At 47.1% G+C, this 14,915-nt stretch overlaps 2 protein-coding genes across 2 annotated transcripts; one reads left to right on the forward strand and one right to left on the reverse strand.

The window, feature by feature from the left end:
• Positions 1-122: 122 nt before the first annotated feature.
• Positions 123-6,156, forward strand: SMYD4 (SET and MYND domain containing 4). The gene is made up of 10 exons (XM_086763167.1): positions 123-253; positions 328-475; positions 596-685; positions 1,188-2,340; positions 2,628-2,810; positions 3,112-3,278; positions 3,958-4,090; positions 4,530-4,646; positions 4,990-5,113; positions 5,840-6,156. The coding sequence occupies exons 1-10, from the start codon at positions 123-125 to the stop codon at positions 5,988-5,990; spliced, it is 2,397 nt and encodes a 798-aa protein (XP_086619293.1). The 3' UTR covers positions 5,991-6,156.
• A 382-nt stretch (positions 6,157-6,538) lies between these two features.
• On the reverse strand, positions 6,539-13,620 carry SERPINF1 (serpin family F member 1). Its single transcript, XM_010121534.2, has 8 exons — positions 13,472-13,620; positions 10,866-10,951; positions 10,266-10,467; positions 10,031-10,186; positions 9,042-9,245; positions 8,145-8,287; positions 7,325-7,535; positions 6,539-6,945 (listed from the first exon to the last, which is right to left on the reverse strand). The coding sequence occupies exons 2-8, from the start codon at positions 10,941-10,943 to the stop codon at positions 6,686-6,688; spliced, it is 1,254 nt and encodes a 417-aa protein (XP_010119836.2). The 5' UTR covers positions 10,944-10,951; positions 13,472-13,620; the 3' UTR covers positions 6,539-6,685.
• Between the last annotated feature and the right edge of the window lie 1,295 nt (positions 13,621-14,915).

Genomic DNA, 14,915 nt, shown 5'->3' on the forward strand with positions numbered 1-14,915 from the left:
CCCCTCTTTCCGGCGCGCCTTTACGTCAGCGTCGCGCGTGACCCGCAGTACGGCCCTTCTATTGGCTGTTCCTGCGCCGTACGGCGGAAGTGCTGCTGGGCGCCGCCATTAGGGTGTCGGTAATGGCGCTGCCGGTGGAGGAGTGGCGGCTGTGCGCTGCCCGGCGCTGGGCCGCGCTGGAGCCGGCGGTGCGGGAGCGGTTGGCGGCGGCGTCGCTGCACGATACGTTGCGCCTGGGCTGCGGCCTGCTCCGGTGAGCGGCGGGCGGAGGGGAGCGGGGCGGGGCGGGGCGGGCGGTGCGCGGAGCTGACCCCCGGTGTCCCGCAGGCCCGAGGTGGAGGTGGCGGCTTTGCAGCGGTTGTGCCGCCGGGCGCGCGCGGGCAAGGAGCCGGCGGCCGCGCGCTTCTACCGGGAGGAGGGAAACCGGTCGTTCGGCCGCCGCCATTACGGGGCCGCCGCCGGGCTCTACTCGCAGGTAGGTGGGGCTGGGGGCCGGGCGGAGGCGGCAGCTCCCCTGAGGGGATCCCCCGGGGCTCCGACCCTGAGAAGGTCCCGCTGAGGGCCCCCCGAGGCAGCAGCTCTCTGGTCTCTGCAGGCGGCGTCCCACGAGTTCCCCGGCAGCCCCGAGGTGTCCGTCTGCTTCGCCAACCGCTCCGCTGCCCTCTTCCACCTCGGGCACTTGGAGGTAAGTGGTGGTGGGGCAGCGGGACCCACGGCAGCCCGGCCCCCCACCCTCACCCCGGGCTCCTGGGTGTCCCCGAGCAAGACTGCGCTCCCAAAGGGTGGCCTGAGGCCTCTTCTGTTGCAAGAGGGGGGTTTTTGGGGCAGAAGAGCCCAAGCACCATCTGAGGTGTTACCACATAACGTTTGCACTCAGTGTTCAGGTGGGTGCTTCTGCAAACCCCACGGTAACAGATATTTTATTGTTAGAACAAGAGACTGTAGATCAGATGTGCTTCTGAAGCTGTCCATTATTGCTTACACTTTCTGAAGGGTTCCTGCTTTCCTTCTTGTTCAGGAGGCTTTATTTGGCCAACAGATTGGCTATGCACATTAAATTTGCTGATTAATGTACTCTTATTAAAATGTTCTGTGTCTTAGATGGAATCTAAGTCACGATCACAACTCTGATCACATGTCTCAGCTGGTTTTCAAGTACACTTAAAAGGCCTTGTTTTTGTTTCTAGGCTTGTTTGGAAGATATTGCCAGGGCTGAAAGTCATGGCTATCCAGACAGGCTGCTGCCCAAGGTCTTGCTGAGGAAAGCTGAATGTCTGCTGCGTTTGGGGAGGTTACAGGATGCAGCAGACGCCCTCAGTGTGGCGGAGAATAAAATTGCTATGGATGAGATCGTGACTAATCCTACATGTCAGACGCTGCTAAAAAAGTTAAGTCAACTGAAGATTAAAATACATGAAAAGGAGAGCTGTCCAGAGCCTGTTCGAGAAGCCTGTGGTGACATTCAAAGAAAGTCAGAGATCTGGGAAGAGAACGACAGTATTTCAGGTGCCTCTTCATCTTTGAGCTTGAATTTTGATGCAGAGAGAGGACGTCACTTGGTGGCCTCCCAGGACATCCTACCAGGACAGAGCCTGTTGAGAGAGGAGGCCTTTGTAAGTGTGCTCTGCCCAGGGGAGAGCTTCCTTCTGCAGGACAGCAGTGAAACAGCGTGGGATACTCGAGTCACTAATGCAGATCTTTATTGTCATCGTTGTCTGAGGCAGCTCTTAGCCTCAGTGCCTTGCTGTGGGTGCAGTTACGCAAAGTACTGCAGCCAGAGCTGTGCAGACGTGGCCTGGGAGCAGTACCACAGGACAGAATGCTCCCTGGGAGCGCTGCTTCTCACGTTAGGGGTCTTCTGCCACGTTGCCTTGAGGACTGTTCTACTGGCGGGATTTGCAGAGGTTAGCAGGCTGGTGGAATGGTCCCGTGATGGTGAAAAGGAGCTTCATAACCCTCAGGCAAGACGCAAGCGTCTCGGTGAGGCACCAGATGCAAGAGCTGGTACCAGAGTTATCCCTGGTTGTAACGACAATGGTCAGTACCGGAGTTCTTACCAAGCTGTGTTCAACCTTTTGCCACACGCTGAGAAGCACAGTCCTGAACATAAGTTCCTTTGCACGCTGAGCGTAGTAGCTATATGCAGACAACTGCAAGAAGCCGGCTTAGAGGCTGTTCTTTTGAATCGGGAATCATCTGAGAAGTGTTCCAAGCCAAAGACGTGTGATAAAACATCAGGTGAATTGTCTCCAGAGCTGAAGACCATGGCAGAAGCGATGCTGAGGCATGTGTTGCAGCTGCAATGTAATGCACAAGCGATCACTGTAATGCAGGAGTCGGGTAAGAGAAAAACTTTTAAGCCTTTCTCTGTTGCTTGTGCAAAGAGATTGAATTATTAGTTGTGAAAAGCTCCCATTACACGTGGGAATGACTTGCTTAAAATTTAATGGCCTGTCCCATGCTGGCTTGTTCTTTGGTGCACGTGTAGAGGGTGTTTAGCTGTTATTTATTGCAGCAATATGCCAGAAACCTTTCTACTGCTCTCTGCAATTGGTCACAGTGCCCGTTGCATAAGTTGCGTGGGTTACTGAGCGTTCATTCTCAACCTGTTTTTCCTCTGTCTTTAGGGTCCGGAGATGGTGCTGTTGTAAATAAGAAGCCTGTGCGCCTGGCGACAGCCTTCTTTCCTGTCCTCAGCCTTTTGAACCATTCGTGCTGTCCTAATATCAGTGTGTCATTTACTGGGACAGCTGCCACTGTCAGGGCATCGCAGCCAATCCCAAGCGGCCAAGAGATTTTCCACTGCTATGGTAAGTGTTAACTCTCTGTCTGGAGGCACAGACATCCTTTCACCTCTACTTGGCATGCTAACTGATTGCTATTAATATTGTAATTCCCAGTATAATGTTGCTAGAGCCTTTGTTTATGTATAAGCCTTGATCAAAGATATCAAAGCAAGAGTTTATCTCCTGAGCCCACTGTTACATTCTTCAGTCTCCAGTTATGTGGTCTCCAAAAGATATCTAGTCTCAATTGTAACGAAGATAGATTTAGTCTGACGTTAAGAACTGTACCTGTTCAGTGATTTCTACCCTTGCCATCCCTTTGCAGGGCCTCACCAGTGTAGAATGAGGGTTGCTGAGAGACAACAGCTTCTCAGTCAGTATTTCTTTGAGTGTCGCTGTCAGGCGTGCCTTGATGAGTTAGAGTCTGATGTCAAGAGCGTGGTGTCCATGAGAAACTCATTCTGCTGTCCTAGCTGCCGGGCTTCAATGCAGGTAGTTCTTCCGTAGTTATGATTGTGTAACTTACCAGGATGTGTAACATTTGGATCACTGGGAAATTCAAGAGTTAAAGACCCGAGTCCAGTGACCTCTGCTCAGAAGGCAAAAGCCCCTGTAGAGTCACGACAGTACCTCACTGTTCTTAGCAACTTCCTTGTAATGTTCTTGGATGTCACTCTTCTAGCGTTACAGGAAAAATAACAGTGAGTTAAAATACCTTCGAACTTGCCGAGGGAACCTTAGAATATCAGATTGGGGAAAGAAAGATGTTAAGGAAAGAAAATGGAGGCCTGGAGCCTAGAACAGAAAGTGTACTTATAGGGGTTATAGGTAGTGAGAATCATACTCTCTGCAGTTCAGAGAATGTAAATGCAAGCATCTAGTGTGGGTTAGATGAGGAGAAGTCAACATTGTATGTGTTTTGTTTGAACTGTAGTTGTGTACCCCATGACACTCCTTTCGCCTAATCCATAGCTCACAGTTGTAGCTGTTCCTGGAAGTTTCTCATAAAATCAAATCAGCTAATAGCAATTTACAAGCAAGTCGCTTTGTTTAATGAATGCAACTGAAAAACTACCTAGGATCTCTATAGCATAATACAGAGATAATGGAGATGGAAACTAAGCTTTGAGTTAAACGTGAGCAGGAATGATCACAGGGATGATTCCCACAGGGGGAAGACATGCTTTGCTGTTCAAATGAAGCTTGTGCAATCTCAGTCAGCAGAGAGAGCCTGTCACGCCGTTTACAGGACCTTCAGCAGCAAATCAAGAAAGCATTAGAACTACTAAGAGACAGGAAGGCAGGTAAGGCTCATCTTTCTGCTTTAAGGTCAGCAGCTAATCAGTACACATCGGGAGATGTTCTAGCCATGAGGTGGCACTGTTGCTTACGCAGTTGGGGTCTTCTGGCACGCAGCCTGGTGTCCCTGGGGACTTGAGCTTTAGGTTTTTTTATACCCCTGATCCGAGTGTTAATCTAAGTCACACGTTGTTCCATAGTAACTAAAAGAACTCAGGGTAACATTGGAGTTACGCATTCCCAGGCCTTGCTTTCCTCGGGTGAGTCAGGCCAACGCTGCGTTAGAATAAGCAAGGTTGCAGATGAAGTCGATATGGAATCCTAACCACATCCAAATCTAGTTCTGTAAGATGCAAAGATGAGATTGGACTGATTTGTTTTCATAGATCGTGGAAGGCTGGAGACTGGCCAGTAAGATGAATTTTATACCATGCTTTGTTACAGATCAGGCTATCAAAATGCTCCTAAAGTGTCAGATGGATGCTGGGAACTTCTTGTCTCCAGAGCATTTGCTGATGGGAGAGATGGAGGATCATCTGGCACAGGTCTATGCTACTCTTGGTATGGCACTGTCTTCTCATTATCTTCAGTTTTCTGAACTTGGAATTTAACATGACTAGCCTTTTCCCTGAGTAGCCCTTTTACTTTTCTCCTACTGAATTTCTCTAGCTTTGACAGCAGGGCTCTCAGACTGCTGTACCAAAGCTGCATTCCCAGCAGCCAGTTGAACAATAATGCGATCTCATGTTCTTCTACATTCTCTGTCCTGGTTCTGAGGTCAGCAGCCTCCCAAGAATGCTGTGGATATAGTTAATCTCATAATGCTGTCAAATTCTTTGAGTGGCAGTAGCTCTAGAAAGTATTTATTCATGACTTATTGTTTTGTTTTGCTTTTCTCCATCAGGAAAGTGGCAGGAAGCAGCCAAACACCTGGAGAGGAGTATTCAGATTGTGGAAGCGCATCATGGACCATCAAGTGTAGAAATGGGTCATGAACTTTTCAAGCTGGCACAAATTCTCTTCAATGGGTAAATTTGCTTTCATTCGCTGTTCTTTCCCTGCACCACTCCTGTGTGTCTGACATGACATCATGGCAGGTGGTCCTTGGCACCTTGCAGGGTGTCCTGCAGGACCCTGGGCAGTCTGGCACAGGTACAAAAGTTGGCCATTACTCAAGTGCAAGTTCGTTAACCCCACTGGGGTTCACTTATACCTCATGACTCTTTGGACCCATTTCTGTGCTTTATGCCTGTCTATTCTTTTCTACTCCCTGGCTCTTTTTATTCCCTGTCCTGTTTTATTTTGACAACTAGTCACCCTTGGTATTTGCATCTCAGTTGTACGATGTTGCTGACATCTTTTCAAAGGAGGAAATAAATTCCCTTGCTCTATTTTGACCCTCTTTTGGCAAGCAAATCCTCTGTCTCTGCAAATCTAACACCACCTCTCTCTAACTGAATGAATTTTAGTGGGAGCTGCAGTGATGAAGTAGTGGGTACCTATACTCAAAGTTTTACGTTTTTATCCATCTCTTTACCTTTTTTTTTTTTTTTTTTTTTTTTTCCCCCCTCCCCATCCTCCCTTTGCAGCTGAAGTGCACGCTATCTGCCTGGTGCTGAAAGGCAATGGAGGGGTAGGATCAATACCCAGGAACAGGTTTAGGTTTTTACTGGGGAGGGGTTGAAGGTTCTGGAAGTCAAGGGAGCTGAATTAAGTATTTTATATACTCTATTCTTATCCTCTTCCTATTTCAGATTTGCGGTTTCTGAAGCTCTGAGCACGATTCAAAGAGCAGAGGAGATTTTGTCAGTGCACTGTGGTCCTCAGAGTACTCAGATCCAGGAACTACAAGAGATGAAGACCTGTCTGTTAGAGCTGCCCAGAAGCATCCTTCAGAGGACTTAATTTCCCCGTCAAAGGAAGCTGCAATGTGATCTTTCATCAAAGCTAAGTTTCATGTGGTAAGATAGTAATGCAGTACAAACTGGAAAATCATGTGTAACAACAACTTGAATGAAATCTGAAATGCTCTTTAGTGAGACTGTTGTAAATAAAATGACCAATTCTAACATGAGGGGTCTGTGTGTGGTATGGTGGGAGTAGATGCTGCTGTATAATTTCTGCATGTGGGTTTGAAGCAAATGTTTGAGATACTTGTCTATGCGTGTGTTTCTAGAGATGTGAATCTCCCATGGCGGGTACGCAGTTGGTTATGAACGTGCAGTCGTTCAGACCACGCTGCCTTTTATTTCTGATGCTCTGAAGCACTTCCATTCTTGCGAGCGTGAAACGCTTGGTGGTCAGGTTGGAAGACAGGGAAAAATGCAGTATACACCAGACTGGTACTTGCATATAGGACACAGAACTGCATTGTGGCTCATCTGGGGAAAATGGGAGTGTGAAGGCATATGATGTAGGCAGACAATCTTTCAAGGGAGAATACTGGGGCTTGCTGAGATTAATAGCAAAAGCTCTTTTATTGCAGCATGAAGGCATAAGATTTGCAAGTTGTGTCTTTGTGCAGCAGAGCAGGGAGCCAGTATCCCTCCCAGTACCACCCTTTCCATTTGGGCCCTACCATTGCAGATTACTGAAGTGATTTAAACACTCCTGGGATCCAGGATCTTGCCAATGAAGAGGAGGGTTCCAGTGGTATCATCTCGCAGTACAAGGAGGAAAGGTCTGTCTACATGATATTCTATGGGGAAGGTCAGACGAGCAGCATTCACCCCAGGATTTGGTGTGGATCTTTCCCCATCTTCACTGAGCTCCAGAATCGCCTTGTGTTGCACATGAGATAACTTAATCGGTTTGGCAGAAATCTTGGTAAAATCAGGTGATGTGAAAAGTGATTGGAGCCCTGGAGGAAAGAAAGAAAATGCCATTAGCTAAAAGCATAGCTTGCAGGTCAGGGAGCAGTACTGCTAATGCTGTGATCCAGGAAGGCAGGTAGCTGCTCTGGTAGAGTTTATCGGGGGTAACAGGGAGAAGCACCTTACATCTGTTTGTACTGAGCTTCTCTCTCTCTCAGCCTCAGAAGCGTTGTATGAGCTTGGTGGAAAGATCTGACAAAAAGTTGAGGAGTTCTGGTCTAAGGTGGTTTAGTTGCTGGTGAAATCTCTACAGACTGACAGCAGGACCTAACTATAACCCACCAACTTTGTATTCTTCTGAGAGCAGGTAGCAACTTGCCCACTGCTTTGAGCCCTGGCAGTCTGTAGAGTGTGTGATGTACCTACTTGTCTCTTTTAGAGTGCTGCCAAGTGCCTCTTCGTAGTTCAGCTTTAGTTTGGGCAAGCTTAGCACAGCATGGACTGTCTTCAGCTCCTTATCTACGTCGTGAACAAACTCAGAAGTCAGGCTTTCCTCAATCAGAGTCATATTCTGGGTCACCCTCGTAGGCAGGAAGAACATGGCACTGATTCCTTCTGTCAGTGGAAGCTGGGCGATCTGGAAGGTCAGTTATATATAAGAAAGGGTCACATCAATAATAAACAGTTTTACCCATCCCATGCTAGGCACAGGCCCAAATCTTGACTGCCTGGTCAGCCTTTCCAGTTAATATTTGGTCTTCTTCCCTGTTTGCTTTTATCAGACATGATGCTTCCTGACCCCTCTGATGCCCAGGCTTTCATCAACCTGTTCTGCGCTCTTCTTTTATGTGGCAAGTGCTTTCTTACACCAGTTTATTCTTTAATGAACTGCACTATTGCTTTGGGGGATTCTCAGCTGGAACTCATGCTACAGTAAAAGATTTGTTGAAAGGGGTAGAGATGGAATAGTTTGGAGGAGGGTGCCCTGCCCTTCTTGCCCAACTTCAGGTCAAGCAATACAGGCTAGCAGGACCTGTGCATTATTTAAATGCTGGACTGCTTGTCACATGGCTAATAAAGAAGTAGGATGTTCTAAGAATCAACACAGTGCCTTTCAAAACAGGGATTGCAAAACTAGCCTGATGGGAGGAGCAAGGCTGTCTTCTGGAATGGGTTAACAGGTAAGTGTAGCTGAGCCTGTTCCTCAGTAGGTTTAGGAGATCTTGTGCAATATTTGCTGTCTGACCTTGCAGTTGAGTTCTGAGTCAAAACCGTATCGCAGTATGGCTTTGGGGTCTGACATCATGGACACCTTCACAGTTCTGTCCTCATCCAGATGGAAATCCTTCAGCGCGGTCTTCTTGGTGTCAAACTTGGTTTTCCACGTCCCTGTTTTTTAAAAGATAAAATGGAGCCAGGCTTGTGTCTGTGGCTGAGTAATGTGTTTTATCTATACAGTATTAGTGCTTTAAGAGTTGAGGCATAACTGAATGATAGAGATGGAAACACACTGATTGGAGCTACTGACTTACTGCCACTCTTTGGCCTCTCCTTTTCATCTGAGAATAGGCTAAATGGGAAATAAATCAAGCCAGTGTATGGGTGGAGTAGCTATTGGGAAGTTGATGTCTACTTATGTAATTACAAAACTATTTTAAAGGGTAACAATTGTGTCAATGCATATAAAGTGCTTCACTCCCCACCCTTTATTTTGCTTCTTGTCTCTAAGCAATAATTCTCCAGGACACTGGCGTACAGCATGTTCTAGAACAGCTCTCTAGCATCTCCCTCCATTCCCTCCACAGTGTTGAAAAGGCTCAGTACACTCTTTAAGCTGTGCCTTCTCTAAATGGTAATATTCTGTCTCTTGCCGTGAAGTCTTGTGACCTTCAACTTTCTTCTCTAGTCTCTTACTGCAAATGGGTCAAGATTCAGCTTCCCAAGAGAGATTCCTCCCTCGAGGACTATTTCTGTTCAGGTAGCGTGCATTTTTTTCTTCTTTACTGAACATTCTCAAACACTTTCTTCTTACACTCTGTCTCTTTAGCAGTCTGTTTGCTCTGCTGGAAATGAGAGCATTCCCTTGCATGTCTTCTAATGCATGTTTAGGCCCTCTCTGTAACCAAGTACACAACACTCTTACCCTTGAAGTAAGCAGCCCCAGCAAGGAGAATACTGACATCTGCAGGCATGTCCTTCATAAACCGCATAATCCTTCCCTTTGTCTGCTGCCGTACCCAGTTGTTGATTTCTTGGAGGTCTAACTGAGTATTACCACTTAGTGCCCTCAGACGCATCTTGTAGGATTTCTCGAGTTGGCTGTGAAAACCAGGCTTCACCCTCAGTCCTGGGGAACAAAAGAGATCGATATTGCAGCTAGCTCCCTTATCAAAACAATCTCAAGGCATCAGATTGCAATCCAAAGCCCAGCAGCAGTTCTCTCATAAAACATCTGTGGCTGTGTGTATACAGAAACCTGCTTTGAAGAAGAATGACCGAAGGCACACGAGGAAACTGATCCAAATCCTACAGCCACCCATGCTGGAGTATGGGATAACTCTCTCCTGAAAAGTAAAGAAAGGAGATAAGAACAGAAGGCTTGGATGCAGCTTTTCATGCCTTTCTTCTCTCTCCAGCTTGCTTTATGAGTACGGCTTACTCAACCTATTGGATTCTTGGAACCAGCAGGTTCCAAAAGATAGCTCTTAGCTTTCTCAGATGTTTATTGCATGGAGAAAGCAGACACTTCAAATAGTTCTGCAAGGAATTAAACAAAGGAAGATGGCTGAATGCTGTCACAATTAGAAAATGTGATTTGTGGCTCCTGGCAGTTAGCAACACCTGCCAGAAAACCTAGAGTGAAGGCAAAATTCTCAGCAAGTTTCTTATAGGTCTTTTGCATGTTAGCTGCTCTGTCACCAGTGTCTTTGTGTGCATAAGTCTGGCCTTTTATTTATGTGCACACAAACTTTCCAGGCTTTCTCTGGAGAGGCAACAGCATTCCATGCGCTGTCTGTGTCCTGTCCAAACAGTATGTCAGAGCCAGAGCTGTTAGCGCGATGTTAGTCAGTGTGTTCTACCTGCTGCTAGTTATTTAGGTAAAATTTTATAGAGGGGAAAAAGGGCTTTTACTTTTCTCCAAGATGATGCGGGAGGCGCTTTTCATGCTCTTCTCTGGTCCAGTGATGCTGGTCAGCAGGTCCTTGTAAGTGTTGTGGACCTCGGCTTTGTTAAGCAGATCATAGAAGAGTGCGCGGGAAATCACATCTTCTGTACGTTCTCCAGCCCCTGCCAACGACAAGGACAACAGTATGAGGGAAGGCCTGTCAGGCCAAACAGCGCGTGAGGAAACGGGACAAGAACTCACCAAGTGAGAGACCGGAAAGTGCAGTAGCCAGGCTGAATGGAGACAGCAGCACATTGGCAGTGGCTGTCCGGCTGGATTGCTGACGGTACACGTCGTAGCCAAAGTTGGAGACAGCAGCTGCCAGCTTGTTTACAGGGCTCTTATAGAATGGGTCTTCCTCTTCGACCTCACCGGCGTTAGCTCCATCCGCAGTGGCAGAGTTCTAGCAGGTACAGGGAGCGCTTTGGTTAGATTTGCAGTTCACAGTTGTGATAACCTTTTCAAAGGCAAGCAATCTACAGATACTCTCCTATGATCTCGGAAATCCTGGCTTAATCTTACTGCTAGAGAGTGTGGGAACAGTTACTTTACTTTAACGCATCCCAGTAAAGCTGAAGGCAGCACTCAGATTGGAATCCACTATTTCTGCCTCACGGTCATCCCCTGATGTAACTACTGTGGTTTTATCCAAGTAAAGCAGGAGTTAGTCTCATTATGTTGCTAAATAAAATCCTAGTAACTTAGGAGAGCAGTGCTTAATCCTTCTGTAAGATTCTCTAAAATTAAATTACCTGCTCCAATTATCTCTCCCTCACTCTCTGCATGTTGTCTCCTACTCACCTGCTCAGTAGCCGAGTTCTGGGATCTGCTTGGGACAGTTAAGAGACCCAGGAAAAGGAGAACCACTGGAATCTGCATGCCTGAACCTACAGAGTTAAGAAAATGACAGAGGTAGTTTGAGCAACTGAGCAAATACATCTCTGCCACTGCTATTCGCTGTACTTGGTTGTGACAGGAACTGCAACGATGCATCCTGCCGCTCGTCCTTCCAAATTGTGAAACACACACCTGGTCTTAGCTGGGTTTTCTTCTCTGCTTTGAAGTATTCAGCCAGCCTGGTCCCAGTGACTTTGAAAGTGGGCAAGCACGCATGCCTGGGTGTGCCTGAGCACAAAAGCAGATGTGTGTGGCCCAAACCACACTGATGCTGGCAGTGACTGAGTGCCAAGGTCCAGGAAAGCACTAAATCATATCTTCCAAGTCTTAGACTTGAAAAATTCAATACTTCAGCATTTATAAAAGGTCACAAAGACATATTGTTGAATAGGGCAGAAGACAAAACTGACTGGTTACTGCTCTGCTATACTAGTTACCTGCCTCAGGCAGTAGTTTCTCATGTTTCTTGTGCGTGCGTGTACCTAGAAGGCTGTACAGCCTGTATGAATCCTTTGCTGCTTATTTGCAATTTGATAAAGTAAAAGTAGAAGAGTTTTCTTAAAAGAGGGTAAGAAAGGGGGCTGGGAGTAAATACCTTGTGCTAGGCCAGATGTAGAGAAGAGGTGAAAGACAGAGCTTGGCTTCTTCAACATTTACAATGAGGGTGGCAGAAAAGTACCAAATTCCCCTTTTCCACTTTTAATCACTCCAGAATTGGCCTATGTGGCTCTTCCAGACAGACCAGTCTGGTCCAAAGGGCGCTGTGTAACCCAGCGTTTCGCTGTGGGTGAACCGGAGCTACTGCAGAAGTGTCATGCCCCTGAGAACAGACGCCACTCAGGCTGGTCTGCAGCAATGTTTATATAGATTCCCAGAAATTAAAGGAAGAGGGTTGTATTTAACTAACCCTGGTGATCCAGGCATCCAGTGAAGTTTAAGAAAGAACATATGTTTCAGATTAACTGCAGCTATAAAGAAAACATGCCTGCTGGTAGAAATACAACTTAAAGCCACGTGGCTACAACAGTCCCAGTTCAGGACCCGGTCTGTTCAGGGAGAGGTTTTAGTTAAGTGAAGGGCTTCACTGTTTCTCTTTCCTGCCAAAACCTTTTTCTTCCCTTTTCTTCTGGAGGTAGTTCTGCCTTGGAGAAAAAGGTGTCACAGTGGAGGTTTTAAGTTTTCATCTATGATTAGACAGTGTACCACAGAAGTGGTACCTTCTTTTCCCTGTGTACTTGCATCCTGTGACCTGCTGCTATCCTAGCTGGTGAGTAGATGAAGTATTGTGGTGCAGATGCGTATCAAAAGGATTTATTATACTGGAACAAACCAGTGTATTTGGTGGTGTAACAGAGGCTATGATGTTGGGATTGCTCACAGCATTGCAGAGTTTTGCAATGAATAGGCACCATGCTGAAACAGAGCTGACAGAAGCCCTGCGTGAGTCTGAGTTAAACAGGACTTAGCGAGGGCTTTGTGAGAATGCCTGCACCAAGCAGTATTCTTGCATGCTGAGCGGAAGAGGTTTGGCCCAGTCTAGTTTAGAGAAGAAGGTTTTCCATGGAGCATAACCTTTTCTCTGGAAAAAAAAAATAATAATCTCAACACAACCTCTGCTTCCAACTACACTGAGCTCCTGGGAGCATGAGAGCGGAGATTGGTTTTGCAGATTTGTATTGTTTTTGCCAGTACTGTCACCAGCTTCATATTTCTCAAACTTTGCCAAAAAGCAATTTCCATTTTAGAAAGACAAAGCCTTTTGCGTTTGAATTGGCCTGAACATCTGGATTCTATTTACATGTCTCTTAGCACACAGCCAAAAATGCAGAGAGAATAATTTGGTTGGAGCAGAGGTGGGATGGTTTCAGGCATGATATTAAAATTTATGGCTGCCTTTAAAGAGAAGAGAAGGATCGAGGGCATGCAGCATGTGATGCTACAGTCAGGAAGGTACAGGAAGACAACTTTGAGAAATGAGCCGAGAAGGAACTTTGTGTCTGGGAGTTGTCAACTTGTGAAGGCCTGCAGGTGCAAAGGGCCTATTTTGCTTTCCATCTATAGCGGTACAAGTCTCACACCATTTATAAATGCTTCTGATTTTAGGGGTGCTATGAAACATCACCCATGAGTTCAGACTGCTCGCTGTGAGCGCCCCACCCCACAGCTCTAACTCCTTCTGAAGCATCTTGCAACCCACTAGCTCTAGAGGATTTGACTCACCAAAATTGTTACCGTCGCAAGGAAAAAGCGTGTTCCCAGCTGGACCACAGATGCTAGAGGCAGAAAACCACCCCAGTTCCCCATTCAGCCCTGGCAACGAAGAGATGCCCTAGGATGCTGGTGGCTCCCAACCCTGGTGAGATCCCTCATTTGGTGGGAATCTCACCCTTTACCACCTGCAGAAGAACCGTTCTTCCCATTGCCCAGCTCCTCTGAGAGCTCCCCAGCCTCAGCCCCCGCCCTCCGCTCCCCTCACCGCTGGCAGTGGGCAGGGGGGAGCTGCCCCTTACCTCGGGCTCCTCTCGCAGGCTCCCAGCCCGTGCGACTCGGGGACAGTGCGGCACAGTGTGGGTTTGGTGCAGCCACATCTGCTTTTTGCTGCTTCCCACAGCCCAGCCTTCGGCAGGCTTCAGGTTACAGCTTCCCAGGGCTCTCTTAAAGTGCTCTGCTCCCATTTTTCTGCTCCTGCCACCCTCCCACCGAATTGTATTAACCTTTTAACCCTGCCTTCCAAAACAAATGTGCTCCCTGCGATAAGGACACTCCAGCAGGTAAAGCTCGGGACGGAGCGGCAAATGCTCCCTGCCCTGTTTGAGCGAGTTTGTTATGCCCGCAGTTTTGCTGTGTGTACGTAAGGGAATTTCTTCTGTCTCAGAGGTATGGTTAATGCAGAAGTGTTTACTGGATTGATGGATTTATGTCCAAAATTTGATAGACTCGTGAAGTGGAAGCAGGATTCTGTTGCTGTTTAAAGAAGTTGAGGGGAAGACCTTCAGAAGTGGTTCTGTCCAGTGACAGCGTTAGTTAACAAGAAGTTAATGACATAACTGGCTTAAAGTGTTTGGCTGAAAAGAGAGAGACTAAAAAGCCAAGGTCTCTTGGTAAAAAAAAAAAGATGAATTAACAGAATGTTGTAGGAGCTTACAGAACGATAAACGATCTGGAGAAGGGAAACGGGCAGAGGGTTTCATTATTTTTCGCAGTAGGAGACTCTAGGGGAGCACCCATCAGTGCACATTTAAAACAAGAGAGTATATTTTTCGTAAGTATTAAATTGCAAAACTCATTGTAACTAGCTATTGCAGAAGATGAAAGATAAATAGATTTGGGGGGAAAAAACCCAACCCAAACCAAGTGAGTAGAAGACAGGTCCATTGAGGGCTCACAATGGTCGGATGTAACGTCAGACTCGGCAACTGGGCGATGCGACCAGGGATCTGTTGTTTTTCCTTGTCCCTGCTCATTCTTGGCTTTTTTCTCCCTGGCCATTTGTATTGACTACTGGGAAAGCTGGGATACTGGGCTAACTGGACAGATAGCTCACCTGATCCAGGGAAGCTGGATCCAAGTTTGTCTACTTGGAAATGCTGAAAGTAAATTGTAGCCAGTAATGTCAGTGCCCCCAGCCTAGGCTTGCATTGGGACATCTCCTTTTTGGGCTGCCAGCCTCGCCACTACCAGGTCATGAGGAGTTCCTCACGCATGCTGGCGCTGAGCTCATGCAGTCCCTCAGCAAAGAGGAAAGGATGGTTTCGGAGAAGCGTTAGCTGCTGGTTTTGCAAGCCGGAATAGCAAACGGAGTAGTCTGCCCTGTGATTAGTCAGTGCTTCAAAGGTGACCTTTTCTAACACAATGTGTAACAGCTCTGCTTTCAACTGCTTCTCAGCTTGCTCTGTGAGAAATGAGCTGCAGAGAAGTGTTTGTACTTGCTGTCTTCTATCGTCGGCCCAAGAA

The sequence above is a fragment of the Chlamydotis macqueenii genome, chromosome 19, assembly GCF_036417535.1.
Source record: "Chlamydotis macqueenii isolate bChlMac1 chromosome 19, bChlMac1.mat, whole genome shotgun sequence".
Taxonomy (NCBI): domain Eukaryota; kingdom Metazoa; phylum Chordata; class Aves; order Otidiformes; family Otididae; genus Chlamydotis; species Chlamydotis macqueenii.

Bases quoted from the DNA above. Each gene is read 5' to 3' on its own strand.
- SMYD4 (XM_086763167.1), top strand. From the start codon at position 123: ATGGCGCTGCCGGTGGAGGAGTGGCGGCTGTGCGCTGCCCGGCGCTGG. The intron at 2,341-2,627 runs GTAAGAGAAAAA...CTCTGTCTTTAG, and splicing joins CACTGTAATGCAGGAGTCGG to GGTCCGGAGATGGTGCTGTT. The intron at 2,811-3,111 runs GTAAGTGTTAAC...ATCCCTTTGCAG, and splicing joins AGAGATTTTCCACTGCTATG to GGCCTCACCAGTGTAGAATG.
- SERPINF1 (XM_010121534.2), bottom strand. From the start codon at position 10,943: ATGCAGATTCCAGTGGTTCTCCTTTTCCTGGGTCTCTTAACTGTCCCA. The intron at 8,288-9,041 runs GTAAGAGTGTTG...TTTAAAAAACAG, and splicing joins TGGGGCTGCTTACTTCAAGG to GGACGTGGAAAACCAAGTTT. The intron at 6,946-7,324 runs GTAGGTACATCA...TCTTTCCTCCAG, and splicing joins CAGCACTCTAAAAGAGACAA to GGCTCCAATCACTTTTCACA.